Source organism: Nycticebus coucang, chromosome 11 (genome assembly GCF_027406575.1).
Source record: "Nycticebus coucang isolate mNycCou1 chromosome 11, mNycCou1.pri, whole genome shotgun sequence".
Lineage (NCBI taxonomy): Eukaryota > Metazoa > Chordata > Mammalia > Primates > Lorisidae > Nycticebus > Nycticebus coucang.
This window is the reverse complement of record NC_069790.1, coordinates 12,092,375-12,113,205: the sequence shown is the minus strand read 5'-3', so window position 1 is coordinate 12,113,205 and position 20,831 is coordinate 12,092,375. Positions and strand designations below refer to the sequence as shown.

Genomic DNA, 20,831 nt, shown 5'->3' with positions numbered 1-20,831 from the left:
CTTTGAAAACTAATTCTTATTACCACAATCATTTAACTGCAGATGAAAATGGGAATGAAGACTATTTCCGTTAGGAAGTCTGCTGCTCCCCCACTCCCATCACTGTCCCATTATACCTTTGAAAGGGAGCAGCTCTGGAGGAACTGACGTACAGATAGCCCTCTGACTTAGATCCAGAGACAGGAATCTTCAACTGTGGGCATAAAATGACAGAAAGGAGAGATGTAATTGGGAATATTATTGTCATCTCAGAAGATGATAAAACTGATGCTCTTTAGGGCCAAGCCTATAAAATGCAGTGATCATTCACAGAATCGATTGTTTGGTAATAGCCTAACTGTTAAAATCCACTTGATTTCCAAATGTCCTGCCCCTCTTTCAATGGTTTGGTGAGGTCAATGGCAGTCCTTCTGTTTGGCAAGGAGAACCTATGCTCTAGGTGCTTATAATTCAAAAATGCACTGTTAAAAAAAGCAACAAACAGGCCAGGTACAATGGCTCACACCTATAATCCTAGCACTGGGAGGCCTCCGCATGAGAATCGCTTAAGTGCAAGAGGGAGACCCTGTCTCTACTAAAAATAGAAAAACAATTAACCAGGCATTGTGGTAGGCTTGTATAGTCCCAGCTACTTGGGAAGCTAAGGCAAGAGGATCACTTGAGTCTAGGAGTTTGAGGTTGCTGTGAGCTAGGCTGAGACCATGGCTCTCTAGCCTGGGGCAACAGAGTGAGACTGTCTCAAACAAAAAAAGGAACAAACTACTGATACATGAAACAAATTGGATGAATATCAAAAACATGCTGGCTGGTGCAGTGGCTCACGCCTGTAATACCAACACTCTGGGAGGCTTGAGGCAGGTGGATTGCTTGAGCTTCGGAGTTTGAGACCAGTGTGAACAAGTGAGACCCTGTCTCTACTAAAAATAGGGAAAAAATTAGCCTACTAAAAACAGAAAAACAATTAGTCAGGTGCTGTGGTAGGCGCCTGTAGTCCCAGCTGCTCGGAAAGCTGAGGCAGGAGGATCACCTGAACCCAGGCGTATGAAGTTGCTGTGAGCTATGACACTACAGCACTCTACCCAGGGTGACAGAGTGTGACTCTACCTCAAAAACTAAAACAAAACCAAACAACAACAACAAAACATGTTGAAGGAAAGTGTCTTATATAAGAGTACATAATGTATGATTGATTCCCTTTGTGTTAAGTTCTAGAACAGGCTAAATAAACTATGGAGACTTTACATCTTTTATATTAACCTGGATAGAGTTGGAGAACATTCTCTTTAGTAAAATATCACAAGAATGGAAAAGCAAGTATCTAATATACTCAATACTAATATGAAGCCAGTAGACAAACCAATACATGCCCACACATGAGAAAAATTCAATTTAGTTCAAGTGGGGGGATTGGCGTACTCCCACCTATCGGGCAAGATGTAGGGGTGTACGGCACACCTCCTACGTGAGGGGCACAGTGACAACAGAGACCTTACCTAACAAAAGCAAACACTCTAACCTAATTGTTGATGTCCTCATATTAATCTGAAATTAAAGAACAAAAAAAAAAAAGAAAAATGATTGCCTCTGATAGAGCTAGATGTGAGAAGGTACCAAGTGGGTCGGGCCCGAGGGACCTCTCAGATGATGAGAACAGTCCAGCTCTAGATAAGGGCTTGAGTTACCTGCATGGTTGTGTATGTTAAAACTCCTCAGGACACCGGATTTGTGCCTTTCACAGAATGTAAATTTTACCTCCAAAAAACCCTATAAACAAATACTGAACTCCAGTTAGTAATATACATGCTTGTGTGTTCAGAAGTGAAGTGTACAATGTTTGAAAATTACTTTGTAATACATCAAAATGATAAGATGGATTCATGAAAATAAAGCAAAATGTTAACTGTAGAGTCCAAGTATATGACTGCTCCTGATATACATTCTTTTTTCTATATCACTGAAATTTTTCATAATAAAATAGAAAAAAAGACCAAAAGGGCACTGTTTAAAAGGAGGAACTGCTGTCAGCAAATTGGTACATATTTTGACTTGGCCCAGAAAGAACAGGCTTTAGAGAGAAGTATCCAAAGCCCATCTAAGAAAGATGTCAAGAGCTCTCAGTTTGCTCTGCATCCCCCGGGCTGGGCTCATCATGCAGGGGACGCTGCCGAGCTGCTGCCAGGTCCACACCTGAGTTGGCCTGAAGCCTCAAAGCTAGCCCCTAGGTATTTGTTTGTTTATGCTCCAATTTTGAAAAAAGTCATGAATGCAATGTTTTTTGTTTCTTAACGAAAACTTAAGAAGGTGTGAGCCTTGACAGTGTGGTAACAGTGTGTCATCAGGCAGGCACTTCTCAGTGTGACAGACTTTAAGGAAGGCAAAGGCTCTGGAACATGGCTCCCTAACCTGAGTGGGCAAGCTGTCACCTAGTCACACTTGAAGAACTATTCTTCAGGGTCCTGCTTTTTGAACCAAGCTACAGCTCTTCTCTCGGGTTATAAATTAAACAACAGAATATGCACTGAGCATCTCTGGATGCTCTAAAATAAAAAGGAAAGGGAAAGAGAAGGGCAAGAGTAAGTAGGAGTCTGAGAACAGCACACTGAGGGATCAGTGTCTGAACTATGAGCAGCGGCCTCTCGGGGACAGATGTGGCACTGGACAGGCTGGTTCCTTCATTGGCCAGACCAAAGTGTTGGCAGTCGATCACTACTTCACCCATACACTTGAGGGGGGAAAAAAATCCTTCAGTATGACAATTACGTCATGAACAAATGAAACTTCTCACCTCTGGACAAAACAAAGGAACTACAAATAAACGACTTCGGGACAAAGATGGCATGTGCTGTATACAGTATACAGGCATCCTTAAAACAGATGACTATAAAGGAAACGAAGAACCCTGACAGAATGTCAAAACTACCCCACACATTGGAAGACAACAGCTGGGGCTCCAGGTGGCTCTGAGGCAGCAGACTTTAAATTCCTATCACTGCGGAGTCACAGCACTTGGCAGCAGTAGACACCAGGACCTGGAACCACAGCCAACATAGTTACCAAGCTGCCAAGGGCCCTGGGTTGCAGGGAGCCACCGTCTCAGCACCAGCTGGAGCAAGCTACTGAAGGAGAGGTCCAATCATGAAAGCTGGGCCTGACCAGACGAAGATCCCCACCAAACCCACCATCGCTTCCTCCCGCTCCCACTCATCAGGGCACCAGACCGTGCGTCTGATACTGCATCAACCTGCCTTGACAAAGGCACTTCTGCCACTCACCTCCCAGCACTGACGCTGAGCCGTGTGCTCTGTGCGCTGGGAGAAAACAGTGAACAGCCCGACCTTATTCCTGGCTTCTCCAAGTTCTTGGACTTTCCAGGATCCAGTCAGATGATTAGAGCTGGGGAAGCACAGAGGGACCATACCACATCACGGGAGAAATTCTATGACAATGCACGTGAAGCCACCAGGCACAGGGCAAGCACACCACATACATCCAGCTCGTCGCCCTTCTTCTCCTGCTGCTCCGTCTCACTTATTGGAGCTGCCATCTTTGCACTCACACATGCTGGAGACTGAAGCATCACCTCTGACCCAGCCCTCTCCTAATATAACTGTTACCAAGGCCTGTCACCTGGCTGTCACAATGGCCTTCAAATCCATCTCGTTTCTCTAGGCCACAGCTCTGGTTCACACTCTCACCACTGCACACCGGTGTGGCAGCATTGTTCCCCCAAGGGCGGTTCCCTGCACTCAGTCCCTGTGGGACTGTGGGAATTGACCAATCTGTGGGAATTGACCTTCTACAGGAATTTACTTGAGCATGAATTACTTTTGCAGTTAGATAAAATATGCCATTAAAAACATACTGGTAATAAATGTAAGAACAAAAAAATAAAGAGGTCAGATCATCTCACTCTTATCCTCAAACACTACACAAGCTTCTGCAGCCACAGATCAAGTGCACACACCCCACATGATGACGCCTGGGCTCTGTGGCTGCTCCAGCCCCTCCTACCTGCCCACACCCCCTCACCAACCTGTGCCTCCATACCAGGTCAGGTCCCACCGACAGGTCACACTGAATAGTGCTTGCTGCTCCCCAGCCTGGTGTTTTGCAAGGTCTGCCCAGCAGTCTCCCAGGCCTCTACCCACTCCCTCTTGGCCTACACAGCCGGGATAGCATTTGCTCCTCTCCATCTCATTCTGGCCTTCTGCATCTCTGCATTCCACACATAACTTAGAATCATTCCTTGAACTGGGGCATGTACTTAGATCTAAACAGGCTTGTTAAACAGAAGAACAAAGGCATTTTATATTCAAGTAAGTTTGATCAAGCTGAACCACACAAAAAGATAAGATACAGCTCAAAAAATGCATTGGTATTCCATGAAAGTAATATAAGTAAATAAACATCAAAACTTAAGAGCTGGTCACATTTGAATGAGCAATGACTGGATGCAGACACATTTTACGTTCAAAGCCAGAGTGGAGACAAAGCACCACTGGCCATTTCTATGCTACCTTCAGTTCAAGGTGATGACATCAGCACATCCAATGCATTCCCTGCCACATCAATTCCCCAGATGGAAGGAAAATACATGAAAGTAAATTAATCCACGGTAATATAAAATATATTTTATATAAATATAATATAGAAATCCATAATAATAGAAAAACGTTTTTGGAGACAGTCTCACTCTGTCACTCTGGTATAATGCCAGAGTCACCGTGGCAGCATAGCACAGCAGGGCTCAAACTCTTGGGCTGAAGTGACCCTCTTGCCTCAACCTCCTGAGTAGCTGGGACTATAGGCATCCACCACAATACCCGGCTATTTTTTTCTATTTTGGTAGAGTTGGGGTCTCACTCTTGCTCAGGCTAGTCTTGAACTCCTGAGCTCAAGCAATCCCCTCACCTTGGCCTCCCAAGCTGTAAGGATTATAGGCGTGAGCCAATAAAAATAATAATAATAATAAAAACTTTTTTAAAAGATGCTAAACCTAGAGGCAGTTTTACTTAATGAGTTTTGCACTCCGAACCCCTAACCTCCAAGACTCCAAGACTTCCAGAAAAATAGCAGTCCCTCCTGTCCTTCAGTACGCACCTAGCCTGCGTCCAGAGGGAGAACATGTTACCTGGGCATCAGCAATGTCCACGAAGTTGTACTTGTCCGTGAGCTGGAGATGGTGAACACTGAGAGGAGTCCCCAGAGCTTCTTGCGCTTCGGGGTGGCTATGCAGTTGCTCCAATGCCAGCTGGTAATATGAAGCCCTGGAAAAAGTTTCTAAGTAGAAAAGACAGATTTTTTTCTAAATTGAACTTGGTCAGGTGAATCTATATAGAAAGTTAAAGAATACAATTGATATACAAGGTAAAAACAAAAACAAGAGTGTGAAATTTGTGGATGGAAGAATAATTAGGGACCAATTACTCTAAATTGTCCATTTTATAAACTGCATGTCAAAGCAAAGAAAGGCAGTTCTGCAGGGACCTTGGGCCTTGACCTCAGGAGACCTTTTCTGAGCCTCAATTTCCTCTCATTTCTTCACCTCATTTCTAGATCTAAGGGGGTTTGATCAGCTCTTTGCTAAGTTTGAGCTCAAGTTCTAACCTTGTATGATCCCATGACCTCAAAGTGACACAGCTAGTCCAAGGTCAAGTGGGCCCAGGAGCCATGACACGGGACTTCTAAACATGGCTCCTTCCACTAAGATGAGGAATAAAACAGACTACAACATTAACAACAAAACTCTGGTGCCAAGAAACAGGATACGAAAAACCTCACTTGTCAAGTTTAACAGATCTAAGCTAACATTTCAAGAACTGCTCTCAGTCTCAGGAACACTTTGTAGCCCAAAGGTTACTGGGCCCTCTGGGAAGCCCCTCCCTAAAGGTATGAGACATAATAACAAAGTGCCGAGGGAGAGGACTCTGGCAGGCCTCCCAAGGAGGGTGTTGGGGCAACAGAAAGAGCTTCCCTCCTGTGGGTCAGAGCGTAACAATGAAGGTGGCCCAGGGAACCGCCCCTCCTGTGCTGCTTCCCAGGAGGCTGCAGGCAACATCACAGACATCAACAAGGTGCCAGCCACGACAGGACAAGGAGGTACAGGGAGGTGCCTGTGGCTCAGCAGGAAGGGCACCGGCCCCATATACAGAGGGTGGCAGGTTCAAACCCAGCCCCGGTCAGCGAAAACAGCAGTGGCAACTGCAGCAAAAAATAGCCAGGCATTGTGGCTGGCGCCTGTAGTCCCAGCTACTCGGGAGGCTGAGGCAAGAGAATCACTTAAGCCCAAGAGTTGGAGGTTGCTGTGAGCTGTGACGTCACGGCACTCTACCGAGGGTGAAAGAGTAAGACTCTCTCAAAAACAAAAGGAAGTGCAGAAGCTGGTTCCAGCTAATCTTTACCGAATGATCTCTATGGCTAGGCATCATTCTCGGTATTTCATACAGGAGCTTGGACAATGAAGTTTGTGAACTCATCCTAGAAAAAGCGCCACATACCTCATTGCTGAGTATCACTATGGTCACCTTTGAAGTACCCCCTTGGCCATCTGGTGACCACAGTGATACTCAGCAATGAGGTATGTAGACCTTTTCCAGGATGAGTTCACAAACTGTCAGGCTTTATATCTTCAATTCTCAATATCTCAATAGTTCATCTGTGAGATTCACTTAATTCTCACAACTTCATGCATAGGCACTAATGGTTTTCCTCAGCACATGGGAAGGTAACAAAGGCCCAGGAAGGTGACAGGCTCCCCCATAAGGCCACACAGCTAGTCAAGAGCTGAGCTGAGATTTAAGCAGTCAACCCAGACAATGGTTGCAGAGCCCAGGTGTCACCCACCTAGCTGGGCTCTGTTTGCTCACTAGAGCCTAAGAGATAGTGTCAGACCACAATCCTGACCTGAAATGTACCCATTCCTGCCCCTGTCCCTTTGGCAGAGGGAAGAAGAGGCCAAGCTATTCCAGGCTAAATCATCCCTAGTAATGCTCTTCTCCGGCCACATCCAGACTCAGGAACTCTGGCCCAACTCTGCAGGAAAGTAAAGAATAGGTAGAGAGGACACTGGTGACACTCACATCCTGGGAAGAAGTGAAAATGCTGCAGAGTCAGGATGAGGAGCCAAGCTGGGTGGGCAGAAGGGAGCCTCAAAAAAAGTCAGTCTAGAAAAAAACTGCTGCTGCTTTGCCATCGGTAGCATTGAAATGACCTTAAATGTCTTGGCTGCTGACAGTAATTGTGGCCTGTCTTTACAAATTCAAATTTGGGTGCAGTGGAGCTGGAAGAGGCATCTGTCAGGATTTTGCCATCATGGTCTCTGCTTTTATTTTCTACTCCTGCCAGAGTCCTTTGCTCAAGGTCCTCCCTCCAGTAAATCAACAGCAAAGAATGAAAGAGAAAAAAGGCTAAAAACACTTGAGAAATAGCCACAGTTTTCCCCACCTGTGAACCATCTGGTATTCCCCTTCCCTCTGTTCTTTTTTTCTATTCACAGAATCTTGATGGATCCCCCATACAAGCACTGGAGCAAAAGCTCATCTTGCTCTGCAAGCCTTCTCACGCAACTAAATTCTGGTGCGCCTATTTGTACTTGTGGTACCTGGAAAAACTGGGGTTGTAGGATAAGGAGAAAGCTACAGCCAATGAAATGGTAGATTGCCTATTAAAATAGCCCTCTTCCTTTCCAATCTGCAGGAAGCACTGAGGAGGTGGCCATGCCTCCACCAGCTCGGTACTTACTTTGTATAAGGTAATACACCAGGGCAAAGCCCCCGCTAAACAACACGCTGCTGAAAAGGATCAGCTTTCCCAGAGGCATTGACGTCCTGCTTCCTGGATGCTTAAAAACAAAAGATACAAATTTATTGTGGATTCAGTTTTGTGCCAAGGGCCTTCTCCTGGATTGGGCCTCCCCCCCCCCCCCCCCGAGGAAAGAAGAGCTAAGGAGGAAGCCTGCAGGGAGGAGAGGCTGACTTCCTCCATTTGCTTGCCATGACTGGTTGTGGAGCCAACCCGAGCACCCTCCTGAGGGTGGCCCATGTCCAGGACCCATGCTGTGGGGGCCCTGCCGCCTCAGCCGCCCAAGCACAGAGCGCGCATTCAACCCCGCCGTCCTGACAGACAGAGCACGGCCTGTGTGCCAAGCCCTGCATGGCCAGAAAGCACAACTACTTTGTCTCAGGCCAACTGGTAAACAGGAAGCTTGTCCTTTTGTGGCAATAGCTGGTCTTGTAAGCCCACAACTGGGCTAGAGCTGTTACTGGCTGCTTTCTTTCATATTTTGAAAAACGCCCACCCCCTGGATGAGGAAACTTTGATTATGACTTTAGACTGAATGAACAGATGGAATAGTGCCAGCTCAGTAAATACAACACGCCACATCCACCCTAGCGTTAACTCCTGTCCCCTGAAGGCCTGGGGTGGAGCTGGGAACAGCACATGGGCCTCAATAGAGCCAATTCCCCTCCTTCCTGGTAGCAATTTAATCATTGCTCAAACTGACCAGGCCTTTCTGGAAAGCTACAAAATACCCATCTATAAGGACACAGACTTAGGGGGTAGGACAGGACAGAACAGGGCTCACAATTCAAATGCCCACTAGGCCAGATGGGTCACATAAATGAGAGCAGACACTGGCAAAGTGAGGACTAGGTGGCCCAGCCAAGGGGGGCAGCGGCAGCTTCAACATGGCTTCGCTAACTGTGGCCATGTGGGCCAAATCACAACAAATATTTCAATTTTTCAAGAAGTGCCAGAAATCAGGTTTTTATGTGAAATTGTCCAGATTTTAAATGTTGACAACCAACTAAAAAAGGGGGGTGGGGGGGAAGGCGGTGGCTAGGCCTGGTGGTTTACACTTGTAATCTCAGCACCCTGGAAGGCCAAGGTGGGAGGATAGTTTGAGACTAGGAGTTTGAAACCAGCCTAGACAACATTTTCAGACTCCCATCTCTACAAAACTGAAAAAAACTTAACCAGGTAAGGTGACATAGGCCTGTAGTCCCAGCTACCACTACTGCTCTCCAGCCTAGGAGATAGAGTGAGACCCCCATCTTGTAAAAAAAAAAAAAAAAAAAAAAAATTATATATATATATATATATATATATATATGTATATATGTGAATCAAATTCTTTCTATGGGTTTTCAGGTTGTTTTGACCACCAGGTAATCCTCACCCTACCTAAGATTTAGGTAGATTCCTCTCTTCTCCAAAAACTAAAAGACATTTTGGACAGGTAGAAATTCTTTTTTTTTTTTTTTTTTTTGGTTTTTGGCCGGGGCTAGGTTTGAACCTGCCACCTCCAGCATATGGGACCTACTCCTTGAGCCACAGGCGCCACCCTGGACAGGTAGAAATTCTTATTTTAAATAAAGGAAAAAATGACCTCAGAAGTGTACGTGTCCCCATTTCAAGATTTACCCTTAGATTTTAATCGTGCTCCTTTAAAAAAGAAAGACTTGGATGTGACCTAAAAAGCTCTGAGATACTGCAACACAGAAAAACTGAGACTAATGCCAGGCCCTCCGCTGGCCGGGCCTGTGGGGCTGGGTATGCACATTCTCCCCATTTGCTTCTTCACTTCCCAGGACACAGATAGGAACAACTGTCTACCCATCATTTCTGAAACCCTGAAGGTAAATAAATCCATAGAAACCCTTTGAAGAAAGTTCCTCATGTGGATATTCTTTCTGAGAACCAATAATTAAACATACCTTTGGGTCAGGCTAAAGTTGACCAGTTTTATAGTGAAATAACATTCAGTCCAGGTTTATATATATAAAGGGCCTTGATCAATTTAGCAGATTAAGGAGCATGAAATTTTAGATCATCTTTGTATTATCTATTTATATCCTATTTTGTTCAATTAAGAAAAAGCTATTGAAACCCCAGTGAATGCGCAGCAACTGCCCTGAGCCTGTCAGCAGGTACTGTGTAACATGTAAGAGTATCAACGTTGAAAGCAAAGCCAGTTACAGTACCGTGATCTGGGAAAAGCCATTTAGTTCTCATAATGAAAATGCTCAGAGCATCTCCAAAGAATGTATTAGTCAGATCTTGCTTAATTTGAAGCAGAGCTCAACAGGGTGGGGCATACAGATTAAGTTATGAAGAACTTCCCACATTGTTACTGCTTATAAAGCCAGCTAAAGACCCAAAGGGAAAAAAATACATCCTGAAACAAGGCAAAAATCACCCATCCCATCCCTCATGTGAATATAAAGCCACAAGTAAACACTAGTTTAGGATAGTTCTAAAGACCAGGAGAAACCCATGACTATTTAGGGAGTGACTTTCATCTGTAGTCTAACCAGAGAATACCCTGGGGGAGGGGTTCTAATGGGGAACTTGACCCTGAAACATTCATTCCATTACCTTTTGCCACCTCATGGCACAACTCTTTTGAAAAACATCAAAGGAAAGCTGTCCTGCAAATAAGAAAAGATTTTACATTAAAGTCATGTTTCCAAACCCAATTCTCCCCAGCTTCTAATGTCAACAGAAAAGAAGCCAAACTCTGTAAAATAATTTAAAGAGGTTTACTTTGAGCCAAAGTTGAGGACCACAAACTGGAGCCACACCCAAGGAGCTTGGGCAAACAGACTTACTGTGGTTGGGTGAGACTTTGGTTTTACATATTTCAAGAAGGAAAACTATAAATCAATGCATGGAAGGCATACATTGGTTTGGCCCAAAAAGGTAGGACATCTCAAAGCAGTATCTTACAGGTTATAGGTGAGTTTAAAGACTCTTTGATTAGTAATTGGTTAAAGAAATGAAGCTGTGTCTAAGCTTTGGAATGTTTTAAGTTAAGGAAGTCTGTTAATCAGAGACAAGCCAATGGACACCCACCCAGACTCAAGTGATGTGTTAAGTAAATTGAGGACTTACAGGTAGGGATTAAGCTTTGCCTTGTACAGTCATATGCCTGTTAATGAGTTGTAAAGGATACCTCCAAAAAGGGAAGGGGACATGATGAGACACTCCAGTCTCTTGGCTAGCAACTCAGTTTTAGGGTCTCCCCTTGGCCAAGATGGAGGGGAGCTTAAGATTTTGTTTTAGTTTACATTAATTTCATATAGGCAAGATTTATTACCAATCCAAGCTCTAGCACTTGAACAAGAAGTTAAATTTAAAACTCTAAAACAAGCTTTGACTATGAAGGGCCTTGCTTTTTCCGTCCTTTCTCTCCTGCCAAATTAGGAACTAAAACCAAAGTCTCTGGCTTCCTGTCTGCTACTATGTACCTTTTGTTGCAGCAACCAGAAAACCAGTGTGGGCGGGTACACAGGCAGGTGCTCTGACCGCAGGGCAAACACAGGCGGATTAGCAGGAGGTGGCACCCACAGGAACACAGTGCCAGCAAGGTAAGCTCTAAGGGTATGCCATGAACTAAAAACAGCTTTTCAGGGTTAAAAAGAGCCAATGGCATAGTAAACCTACACATGGCCTTTACCAATATTGAAAATGCCTAACACTTTATCTTTTACTATTATGTACCTATTATTATTCTAAGCACTTTCCACAAAATAATTTTATAACAACCACATGAAATATGAACCTACAATTTTACAGATGAGCAAACTGAGGCACAGAGAGGTTACGTAACATGCCCAAAGTCACAGAAATTCTGGCTCCTGGATCTGTGTTCTCAACCACCACACTACACTGACTTTAAGATACTGATTACAGAAATATTGTAAATATGGGGGGGAAGAGTTTCTGAATTTATATATATATATATATATATACACATACATACATACACACACACAAACATACATATATAAATAAATGAAATATATTACTTTTAAAAAAAATCTTTTGATAACTTTGCTATCAATGAATTTTATTTTTAATTTTTTTTAAAACACGTTAAAAACTTTATTAAGTATCACACATCTAAATTTACATCAATTTGATACAACAGGCGCACATAATTTGTTTTATTTTTGAGACAGAGTCTTGCTCTGTCACCCAGGCTAGAATACAGTGGTGTCATCACTGCTCACTTCAACCTCCAATTCCTGGGCTCAAGCAATCCTCTTGCCTCAGCCTCCCAGGTGGCTGGGACTATTGGTACCCACCACCACAGCCAGTAATTTTTTTTATTTTAAATAGAGATGGGTTCTCCCTCTTGCTCAGGCTGATCTTGCACTTCTGAGTTCAAGTGATCCTCCTGCCTTGGCCTCCCTGAGTGCTAGGATTACAGATGTGAGCCACCACACTTGGCCAAAAATAAATCCTTAATGTTCAGTGTAAAAGGCCTTGACAACCACACCTTTCCAACTTTTTTCCAGACAAGGTATGGTATACTCTTGTATCTTTACTCCTTTTATTTAGCAAATGATTCCTGAGGGCCTGCTCTGGTCAGACAGTGACAATATAAAAATACTATCAAGATATATTCTCTTTGGTCTTAAAGGGAATATAGACAATTAAAAAATTACAACATGTACAACTGTGCTTTGTGCCCTGCCCAACCCTAGGAAGGCATCACTCACAGTGGAAATGTCACAGATTTATATCTTTACCATAACAGTTTGCCAATAGTTGGAAGGACTATAAAGTATCTCAAAGCGGGCAGGGGAGCCTTTTTCTCCTTTGCACAAAGGCATCTGTGGGCGAGCAGCAGCAACCCGGATATGAGCACCAAGAGAGGAAGTTAACAGCCAGGAAGTGGTTGGCTGTGCTGAAGGGGATTGGGGAAGGTTTCACAGAGGATGTTTACCTTGAGCAGAGAAAGGTGAGGGAGAGGAGAAGGGCTCTAGCTCAGGGTAAATGACTAGTGAAGGCAGAGCAGGCAGAAAGGAGAACTGCAGAAGTGAGAAGCACTGGAGGGGAGCCACAGGAAACAGGTCTGGGAATGGGGGTGGGGAAGTGGTTACTGCTAAGAAAGGCCCTGACCCTGACCTGTTGGGTTCTATTCTGCAGGCGAGGGCTACAGAAGAACGTCTCTGGGCCTGAGGGCTGGACAGACAGGGAGAAAAGGCAATGCAGCAGGACCAGCTGGGAGGCTTCTGCAGCAGACACCAAAGCTGAGCTAGTAAGAGTAGTTCATTTCTTAAAATACTTAGGATAGTTCTTATTTATTTACTAATTTATACACTAGCATATTCCCAAAAGGATGAGGGTTAACACTTTACATAATAAAGTGACTATAACCAACAATAAGTTAGAGTATACTGTAAAATAACTAAAAGTGTACAACTAGAATATTCCTAATAGAAATAAACGATAAATGCCTAAGGTAATGGACACCCCCCAGTTACCTTGATTTGAATAATTCACATTGAATGCCTGTATCAAAACCTCACATGGAGCGGCGCCTGTGGCTCAAGGAGTAGGGCGCCGGTCCCATATGCCAGAGGTGGCGGGTTCAAACCTAGCCCCGGCCAAAAACCAAATAAAATAAAATAAAATAAATAATAATACCTAGTCAAAACCTCACATGGACCTTGTGAAGATATACAACTATTATATACCCATAACAATTAATTTTTTTAAGATATATACTTTAAAAAAGAAAATAGATGAGGAAATGAAGATAAATGAAAAATAATTGTAAGAAAAGAAATAAAGCCGACATAAAGTTAGGGCACAACAGTACATACTATCACACACTTGATATTTCAAGGTGGCTACATACAGAGGATGCCAAAAAACGTATAGTTTAAGGAAAAAACTGTATTAAAATTGTAATACTCAATATGTACCAATAACATATGTTATCTTGTATATTATATCTTGTATCTCTTATAATTGCAGAAGTCAAAGGTGACTTGAGTATTACAATTTTAATATCGTTTTTTCCTTTCTTAAAATATGTGTACATTTTGTTGGCACCTTCTATATTTAGTACTGAGCTTCCTATCTGCAAGGAAAGCCTGAGTAGCTATAAGGTCCAGAGTACTCAGGAGACAAGGCAAACTCATAGCTGAGAAGGAACATAACAGCTCCTAATGCCCAGGGAAATACAGAAAGAGCTCTCCCAGGAATGCTCAGAAAGGGTTCTCTGCAGTGGCTAGTGTCACAAACAATATCCTGAAAATTAAAAGCCAAAAAAAAAGAAAAAAAGTTCTCAGATGACTATTTTTTATAACATCCAATTATTATGATAGCCATGATCACAGTCCCAGAAAAAAATATAAAAAGAATCTTATAGGTAGCGAAAAGAGGACATGACATGAAGATCTCTGCCTTGACTCAAGAGAGAGCTCAGCCAGCCACTGATCTGGCTACACAAGCCCATCCATGCCAAAGCAGGAGGGAGTGAGCCTCAGGAGGGAGGTGGAGGAGAGATCATTCCATGCTCCTTTTTCTTTGTTTTTAAGAGACAAGATTTCTATCTTGCCTGGGCCAGAGCACAGTGGCTATTCACAAGCACAGGTTATATAGCACACACAACACTGACCTGGTCTTAGCCATCTTCCCTCCCCATCCTCCAGTATGGCTAAGATTGAAGTGCACACCACCCCAGGGCAGCCCTGCTCCTTTTTAACCAGCTTCATTCAGTTTATCGCCTTCGTAAACTATCTTTTGAAGTTTATTTGAAGACAATATTAAATAGCCCCTTTTTGCAAAAAAAAATAAAAAATAAATTGTTTTTTCCAAAAGGCACTGTACAGAAACAGATTTTAGGCTACTTTCAGGAGCATCTTAGAACTAAGTTTCTGGTAAGAATTGAAAATTTAGGCTGAGCACTGTGGCTCACACCTGTCATCCTAGCACTCGAGGAGGCTAAGGTCGGTGGAGTGCTTGAGCTCAGCCTAAGCAAGAATGAGGCCCGGTCTTTACTAAAAAAATAGAAAAAATAGCCAGGCATCCTCCTGATGCAAGAGGATAACTTGAACACAAGAGTTTGAGGCTGCTATAAGCTATGATGATGCCACAGCACTCTACCCAGGGCAACAGAGTAAGATTCTGTCTCAAAAAGAAAAAAAGAATTGAAAATGTGATATGACATTCTCCGCAATAAACTCATTCAATTAGTCTACTATGTAGCCAAGTAAGAGCAGACTTAGTTAACCAATAAATTTATATATTAAATAAATTTAGTTAACTAAGAGGAAAGGGTTGCATCCCTTTTGAAAATCAAGGGGCAAAAAGTGGAACAAAGTACTGGCCAAGGTCTCCCAGGAAAGCAGTCCAGCTTTGCTCTGATACACAAAGGGGTGACTCAGGCCTCCAAAGGCCAGGCTTTATAAAACTTTTTCAAACTATTGAAACCCTCCTAGAGCCAAAGTGTAGTCTGTTAAAACAGATGCCAGCAGCACAGGGCTGGAGGCTCCTCCTATCAGCCTCCTCTTGAACTGAGCAGAGGTTTGCAGAAAGCATCACTAGGGGATTAGATTAACAGAAGCTGCCAGAGGATTCCAGCCACAGGCAGGCCCTGACCTGGGAGTTTGCAAGCAAACAGCGGTGCACTTCAGTGATGGCTGCATCAGAATTACTAGAAGAGCTAAAACAGAACCAAACAAAAACACACAAAAAACATGTCCAGGCCACGCCCAGACTACTTAAGATAGAATCTACAGGGGAGAGAAACGGGCATAGGTACTTTTTAACCTCAGGTGATCCTAATATGCAGCCACGCTTAGGGACCTGTGGACTAAAGGGAGCAACACACACAAAGTAAGCCCCAGGCCCAAGTTGGGAAGGCTGGTCAGGTAATCCCACAGGCTCTTATTCCCCACTCCATCCACACACTGTCTACTCCCACTGCAGCTTGAGAGACCACAACAGACCTCTCTTCTCAGGGAGGCACTGAACAAGAGGCAGACCACCCTACAGAGCCAGGCCAGAAGGTGAGAGCCTCAAGTAGAGATTTGCCAGCCTCCCAGATAAAACCCCAAGTTTAATAGGAGGTAAGCTCAGGAGACCCTCATAACAAGGCAATCACCCCAACACCCAGCTGAGAAAGAAGATGAAGCAAACAATAGATAAAAATCCTTGATTTTTAAAAAAATTATAATTGATAAATAATAATTGTATATATTTATAGGGTACAATGTGATGTTTTGATATGCATCACCCCACATACTTACCATTTTTTGTAGTGCTAACATTTGAAATTTACTCTTAGCAACTTCGAAATATATAATACATTATTACTAACTACAGTCTTCATGCTGTGCAACAGATCTCAAAACATTACTCCTCCTGTGTAACTGAAGTGTTACACTCTTTGACCAACATCTCCCCATTGTCCCCCCAAAATTAATCCTTGATTTTTAAGAGGCATTTCTCTCACATTATAATATTCTATGTCTTAAAAATTGAGTCCATTTATTTAAGTGATTCTTTTCCCTATACCCCTATTCCCAAATTGTTAAAACCATTGTTTGTATTCTTTTTTTTTTTTTGCAGTTTTTGGTCGGGACTGGGCTTGAACCCGCCAACTCCGGCATAGGGGGCCGGCGCCCTACTCCTTTGAGCCACAGGCACCACCCTTATTTGTATTCTTAATACGCCAGAAGCAGCATTATAAGCAACTGAAGTAGGAACAGGGCCAAAAGCCTATCCAGGAACACAGGCTAAGGGATCCTCCTATAGGCCTCAGGCTTCTTCCTGGAACAAGGTTTCACCAGGCACAGCCTATCCACGTCACTTCTTTTCCTCTGGGTACTATACAGCTGGCTCAGCCTGTCCCATACCTGAGTGCCTACTATGGGCTAGGCACCATACAGGTTGTTCTACCTAAATGCACTACTCCTATTTCTTATAATGACCATGAAAGGTAATTTTTTTTTTTTGAGCTATAAAAAGCCGTCGGCGCCTGTGGCTCAAGGAGTAGGGCACGGGTCCCATATGCCAGAGGTGGCGGGTTCAAACCCAGCCCCGGCCAAAAATAAAAATAATAATATAAATAAATAAATAAATAAATAATAAAGTGACAAAATGATAAATAATTAAAAAATCATAAAAAAAAAAAAAGCCTGTAGAAAGGTTCTGAAACTTGCTGTGGTCATGCAGCTATTCCATGGCAGAGCTATTACAGGCATCGATGTCTGACACCAGAAGCCATGGTTTTTCCACTGAGCCACAAAACCCATATTACAGACCATGGATTTCAGAACAATCAACTTGTGTTACAGGTAGTATGTGCTATCCACAAGCCATTCCCATGGGCAAGAAGCAAACCACTGCTGCTCTGGGAAACAGTTTTTTTTTTTTTTTTGTAGAGACAGAGTCTCACTTTATGGCCCTCAGTAGAGTGCCGTGGCCTCACACAGCTCACAGCAACCTCCAGCTCCTGGGCTTAAGCGATTCTCTTGCCTCAGCCTCCCGAGTAGCTGGGACTACAGGCGCCCGCCACAACGCCCGGCTATTTTTTGGTTGCAGTTTGGCCGGGGCCGGGTTTGAACCCGCCACCCTCGGTATATGGGGCCGGCGCCTTACCGACTGAGCCACAGGCGCCGCCCTGGGAAACAGTTTTAATCAACATCTCCCCAGGTAATAATTTAAGGAGTCATGGTCAAACAAAAAGATATAAGGTCTACTTAGACGATACTAGGAGGACAAGAAAAACTAGCTCTTCCCTTTTTGTTGAATGGACAGGACTCACTGCTACTACCACCCTGATTATTTATCGTTCCAGCCTTTAAAAAACAAACCATATGAGGGGCATGGGAAGAAACAGTACAGGGAACTATGCTCAAAAAATTAGAGATGAAAAACTTAAGATAGTAAGAATTAAAATGGGGTGGTGCCTGTGGCTCAAGGAGTAGGGTGCCAGTCCCATATGCCGGAGGTGGTGTGTTCAAACCCAGCCCCGGCCAAAAAAAAAAAAAAAAAAAAGAATTAAAATGAAAATGACAGAATAAGGAACAAATAAAACCAAAATGGGCAAAAACGGAGATTTTAAAAATTGATATTTAAGAGAAAAAGTACAAATGGTCAAAATAAACAGACAAAAGAAGACTAAACTTTTTAAAAGAATGAAATGACTTATACTATGTATTTGAAAGAGACAAAAAAGCTAATAATACCAAAAAACAAAAAAATAAAAGCATGCAAGTAAACATGATAAAAATTTAAGAAAGAAAAATAAAAGCCTAAAAAATTAAAAATTTTTAAAATTAAGCATAAAAATGTTAGTGTGAACTTTTTAACTTAGTTCTGGCTTTGGAGTCTGAGAATAACTTGAATGCTTCCAGATGAAAAGCTTCAAATAACCTTTTACTCTTAAGTTAATCATGAGGCAAGTTCTCTGCACCAGTGGTTTGCCCCCTACTTAAGCTGAAATAAGGATGTTAATAAAAGGTTGTCCAACACCCTTCCTGTCAAAAGTATCTGTTAGTGATCCCAGGGAGACTCTTGACTACCTAGAGAGAAGGTCCCTGGATTAACATTTTTTAAAAGATTAATAAAATGTAAGATAAAGAAAGATGCCATCTAGTTTAAGAGAGCACCTGGCTATCACTTCCTTATATGACTTCACGAATTCCACTTAAACTATCTGTAAAGTTATACAAAAGAGAAGACAGAAGGTAGAGCTTGCTTTGAACCATAACTTGCAAAAGTGGAAATTTCCACTAACTACAGTGTGAATGACTAAAGACAAAGAAACACACCCATGGACACCTGAACCCTGGCCTCTGACAGGGAACAGCACAGCTGGCCAGAAAACATGTGGGGAAAGCATTCAGAACCTTTGCTCCTCTCCACTCCCAGGTCAAAGTTTCTAGGTTTGTAGCAATCAGGAAGCAGGCTGTGCAGCCCCACACTGAGTCCTGACTCCAGAGACATCCAGTCTCCCTCCCCCATCCAGAGTTTTTGTCTACACCATTCACAGACTTCAGTGCTATTATACTACGTACAACCTAGCAGTAAGTAGAGGCAGGACTGGCAGTGGTGCAAGGACAAATTCACTAGAAGACATAAAATAATACAGAGAAAAACATCAATGTGCCAATTGGTTGTACAAATGCACTGCCTCAAAGAACCAGGTATGATGAGAATAAAGAAGGGAAGGGAAGAAATTCAGATGAGGAGAAATTTCAAGGAAACTTGAAAAATAGAATTCAGATGGCAGAAAAGCTGAATTCTTAATGAGAAAGTCATATTCAAGAAGTTTTCCCACAATGCAGAATGAAAGAACAAAAACATGAAACTGCAAAGTGAGAAAATAACAAGTAGAGATTGGGAAGATACCCAACGGATCACAGGGATTGCTGATAAAGACACCAGAGTGAATGGAAGATGAGATAAAACAAAAATTATATTACAAGAAAATTTGACAGTTGAAAAAAAAAAACAAAAATGCAGACCATGTTCCACTTCCATTCACCAATACTTCCTGGCAAACTTTTACATTACCGGTTTCCCAAAAGGTATACCTACAAAAGATTATATGCACACATATTACAGTAGCTTTAGGTTTCTCTGTAACAATGAATTTTCAAAGACAATGGAATAATTACTATAAATTCCACAGGAGCAAAGGGTGTGACTCAAACTATGTGAATAGGAGAAAATTATAAATTTGGGAAAAACTCAAGGTATTATAAATCTACCCAAACGTCCTGAAAATATTAGTTGAAAATAAATTATAATTTATCAAAATATAAATCCAAATTCCCTAGAAACAATGGTTTATTTGGACCGACATCATGCATCAAGACCAATTAAATAAATTAGATCTAAATATTGTTTAAATGGTTATAAAATAAATGAAAACACCTAGTACTTTTTTTAAAGTACACAATATTTAAATTAATAATACAACCTAATTCTGTTTGCAGACAAGAAAAAAACAAAAATAAAATAATACAGCATAAAATTTAAGATATTTGGTAAATACAAAACATGAGTAAAAGGGAGAAGTAAAATCAGGCTGAAGGTATCATCCATCAAAACTGAGGTAAAGGTAATATTTGTTGCCTTAATGTTGACAGAGAAATTCATAGAATTAAAAGCATGATGCAATTTATTAAAGGAAATAAAAGCTAAGAAATCTAAGCAACAGGAACAATATATCAATTGAAATAATAAATGTAAAAGGTTTAAACTCTGGTATTGTAGTAGGTAGAGTCCAAAGAGGGCCCTAGTGAACCAGACCTCCTAATATTTACATCCTGCCAGAGTGGATGTGGGGTGGCCCTTCAACCAACAGAAAGGCAGAATTGATGGTGTGATGGTACATGTCTCTGCTTAAAGAAGGCCTGGCGGTTTCCTCACTCGCACTCCAGGGCCCCTTAAGCTGCCATATAAGAAGTAAGGTTACTCTGCTACAGAGTCCCTGCTGCATGAAGAGACCATGTAAGAGGCCAGTGGTGAGGGAGAGGACAAAAAATAGATAGGAGATAGTAGGTAGGTAGACATGAGACAGGGAAACTGTCGTTTAACTGAGTAAAGAAGTCTCTCAAAACAAACTTTTGGCAAAGTGGAGCATGATGACGGACAGGAAGGACATTTAGCTGAGCCTTCCTAAAGCAAAAGAGCAGAGGGAGAGGGCTGGATCAGTCCCAGTGTGGATACTTACGTACAGCGGTGGTTCGGAGTGTGCAGTGTGGAGGTGGACAGCTGGATTTGGCTGGAGCTATGGAGAATTAACACACTTGGGCAAGTTTCTGCGAGCACACCCAGGCTCCAGCAGTGAGGTCCCAGAAGAAACTTCTGGCAGGTTGCGGTTCTTCCCAGAGGTTGGCAGCACCCTGCCCAGCGGAATTTGGTGGCCAGATTGGCGTGCTGGCTAGAGCAGCTCTACCGCAGCTGGCAACCAGTGAAGCATCCATAGGGGAAAAGTTCCAGGACGGGGAGAGCCGCTGCAAGAAAGAGTACCAGTAGCTTGTACAAGCGGACATCTTGCTGGGCACCTGCAGGGA

At 42.8% G+C, this 20,831-nt stretch overlaps 1 protein-coding gene across 6 annotated transcripts in view; it reads right to left on the bottom strand.

The window, feature by feature from the left end:
- The window catches only part of LOC128598271 (cytochrome c oxidase assembly factor 1 homolog), a 134,632-nt gene that overhangs the window by 24,102 nt on the left and 89,699 nt on the right, over positions 1–20,831 (bottom strand). For all 6 annotated transcript variants that reach the window (XR_008383612.1, XR_008383611.1, XR_008383610.1 and 3 more), the window contains 4 exons: positions 10,378–10,430; positions 7,741–7,840; positions 5,132–5,280; positions 117–193 (listed from right to left, as the gene is read on the bottom strand). Coding sequence is in view for 1 of the 6 variants with exons in the window: in XM_053608686.1 (XP_053464661.1) it covers positions 117–193; positions 5,132–5,280; positions 7,741–7,840; positions 10,378–10,392 (341 nt within the window). In the remaining 5 variants the exon portion in view is untranslated. The remainder of the gene's footprint in view (positions 1–116; positions 194–5,131; positions 5,281–7,740; positions 7,841–10,377; positions 10,431–20,831) is intronic.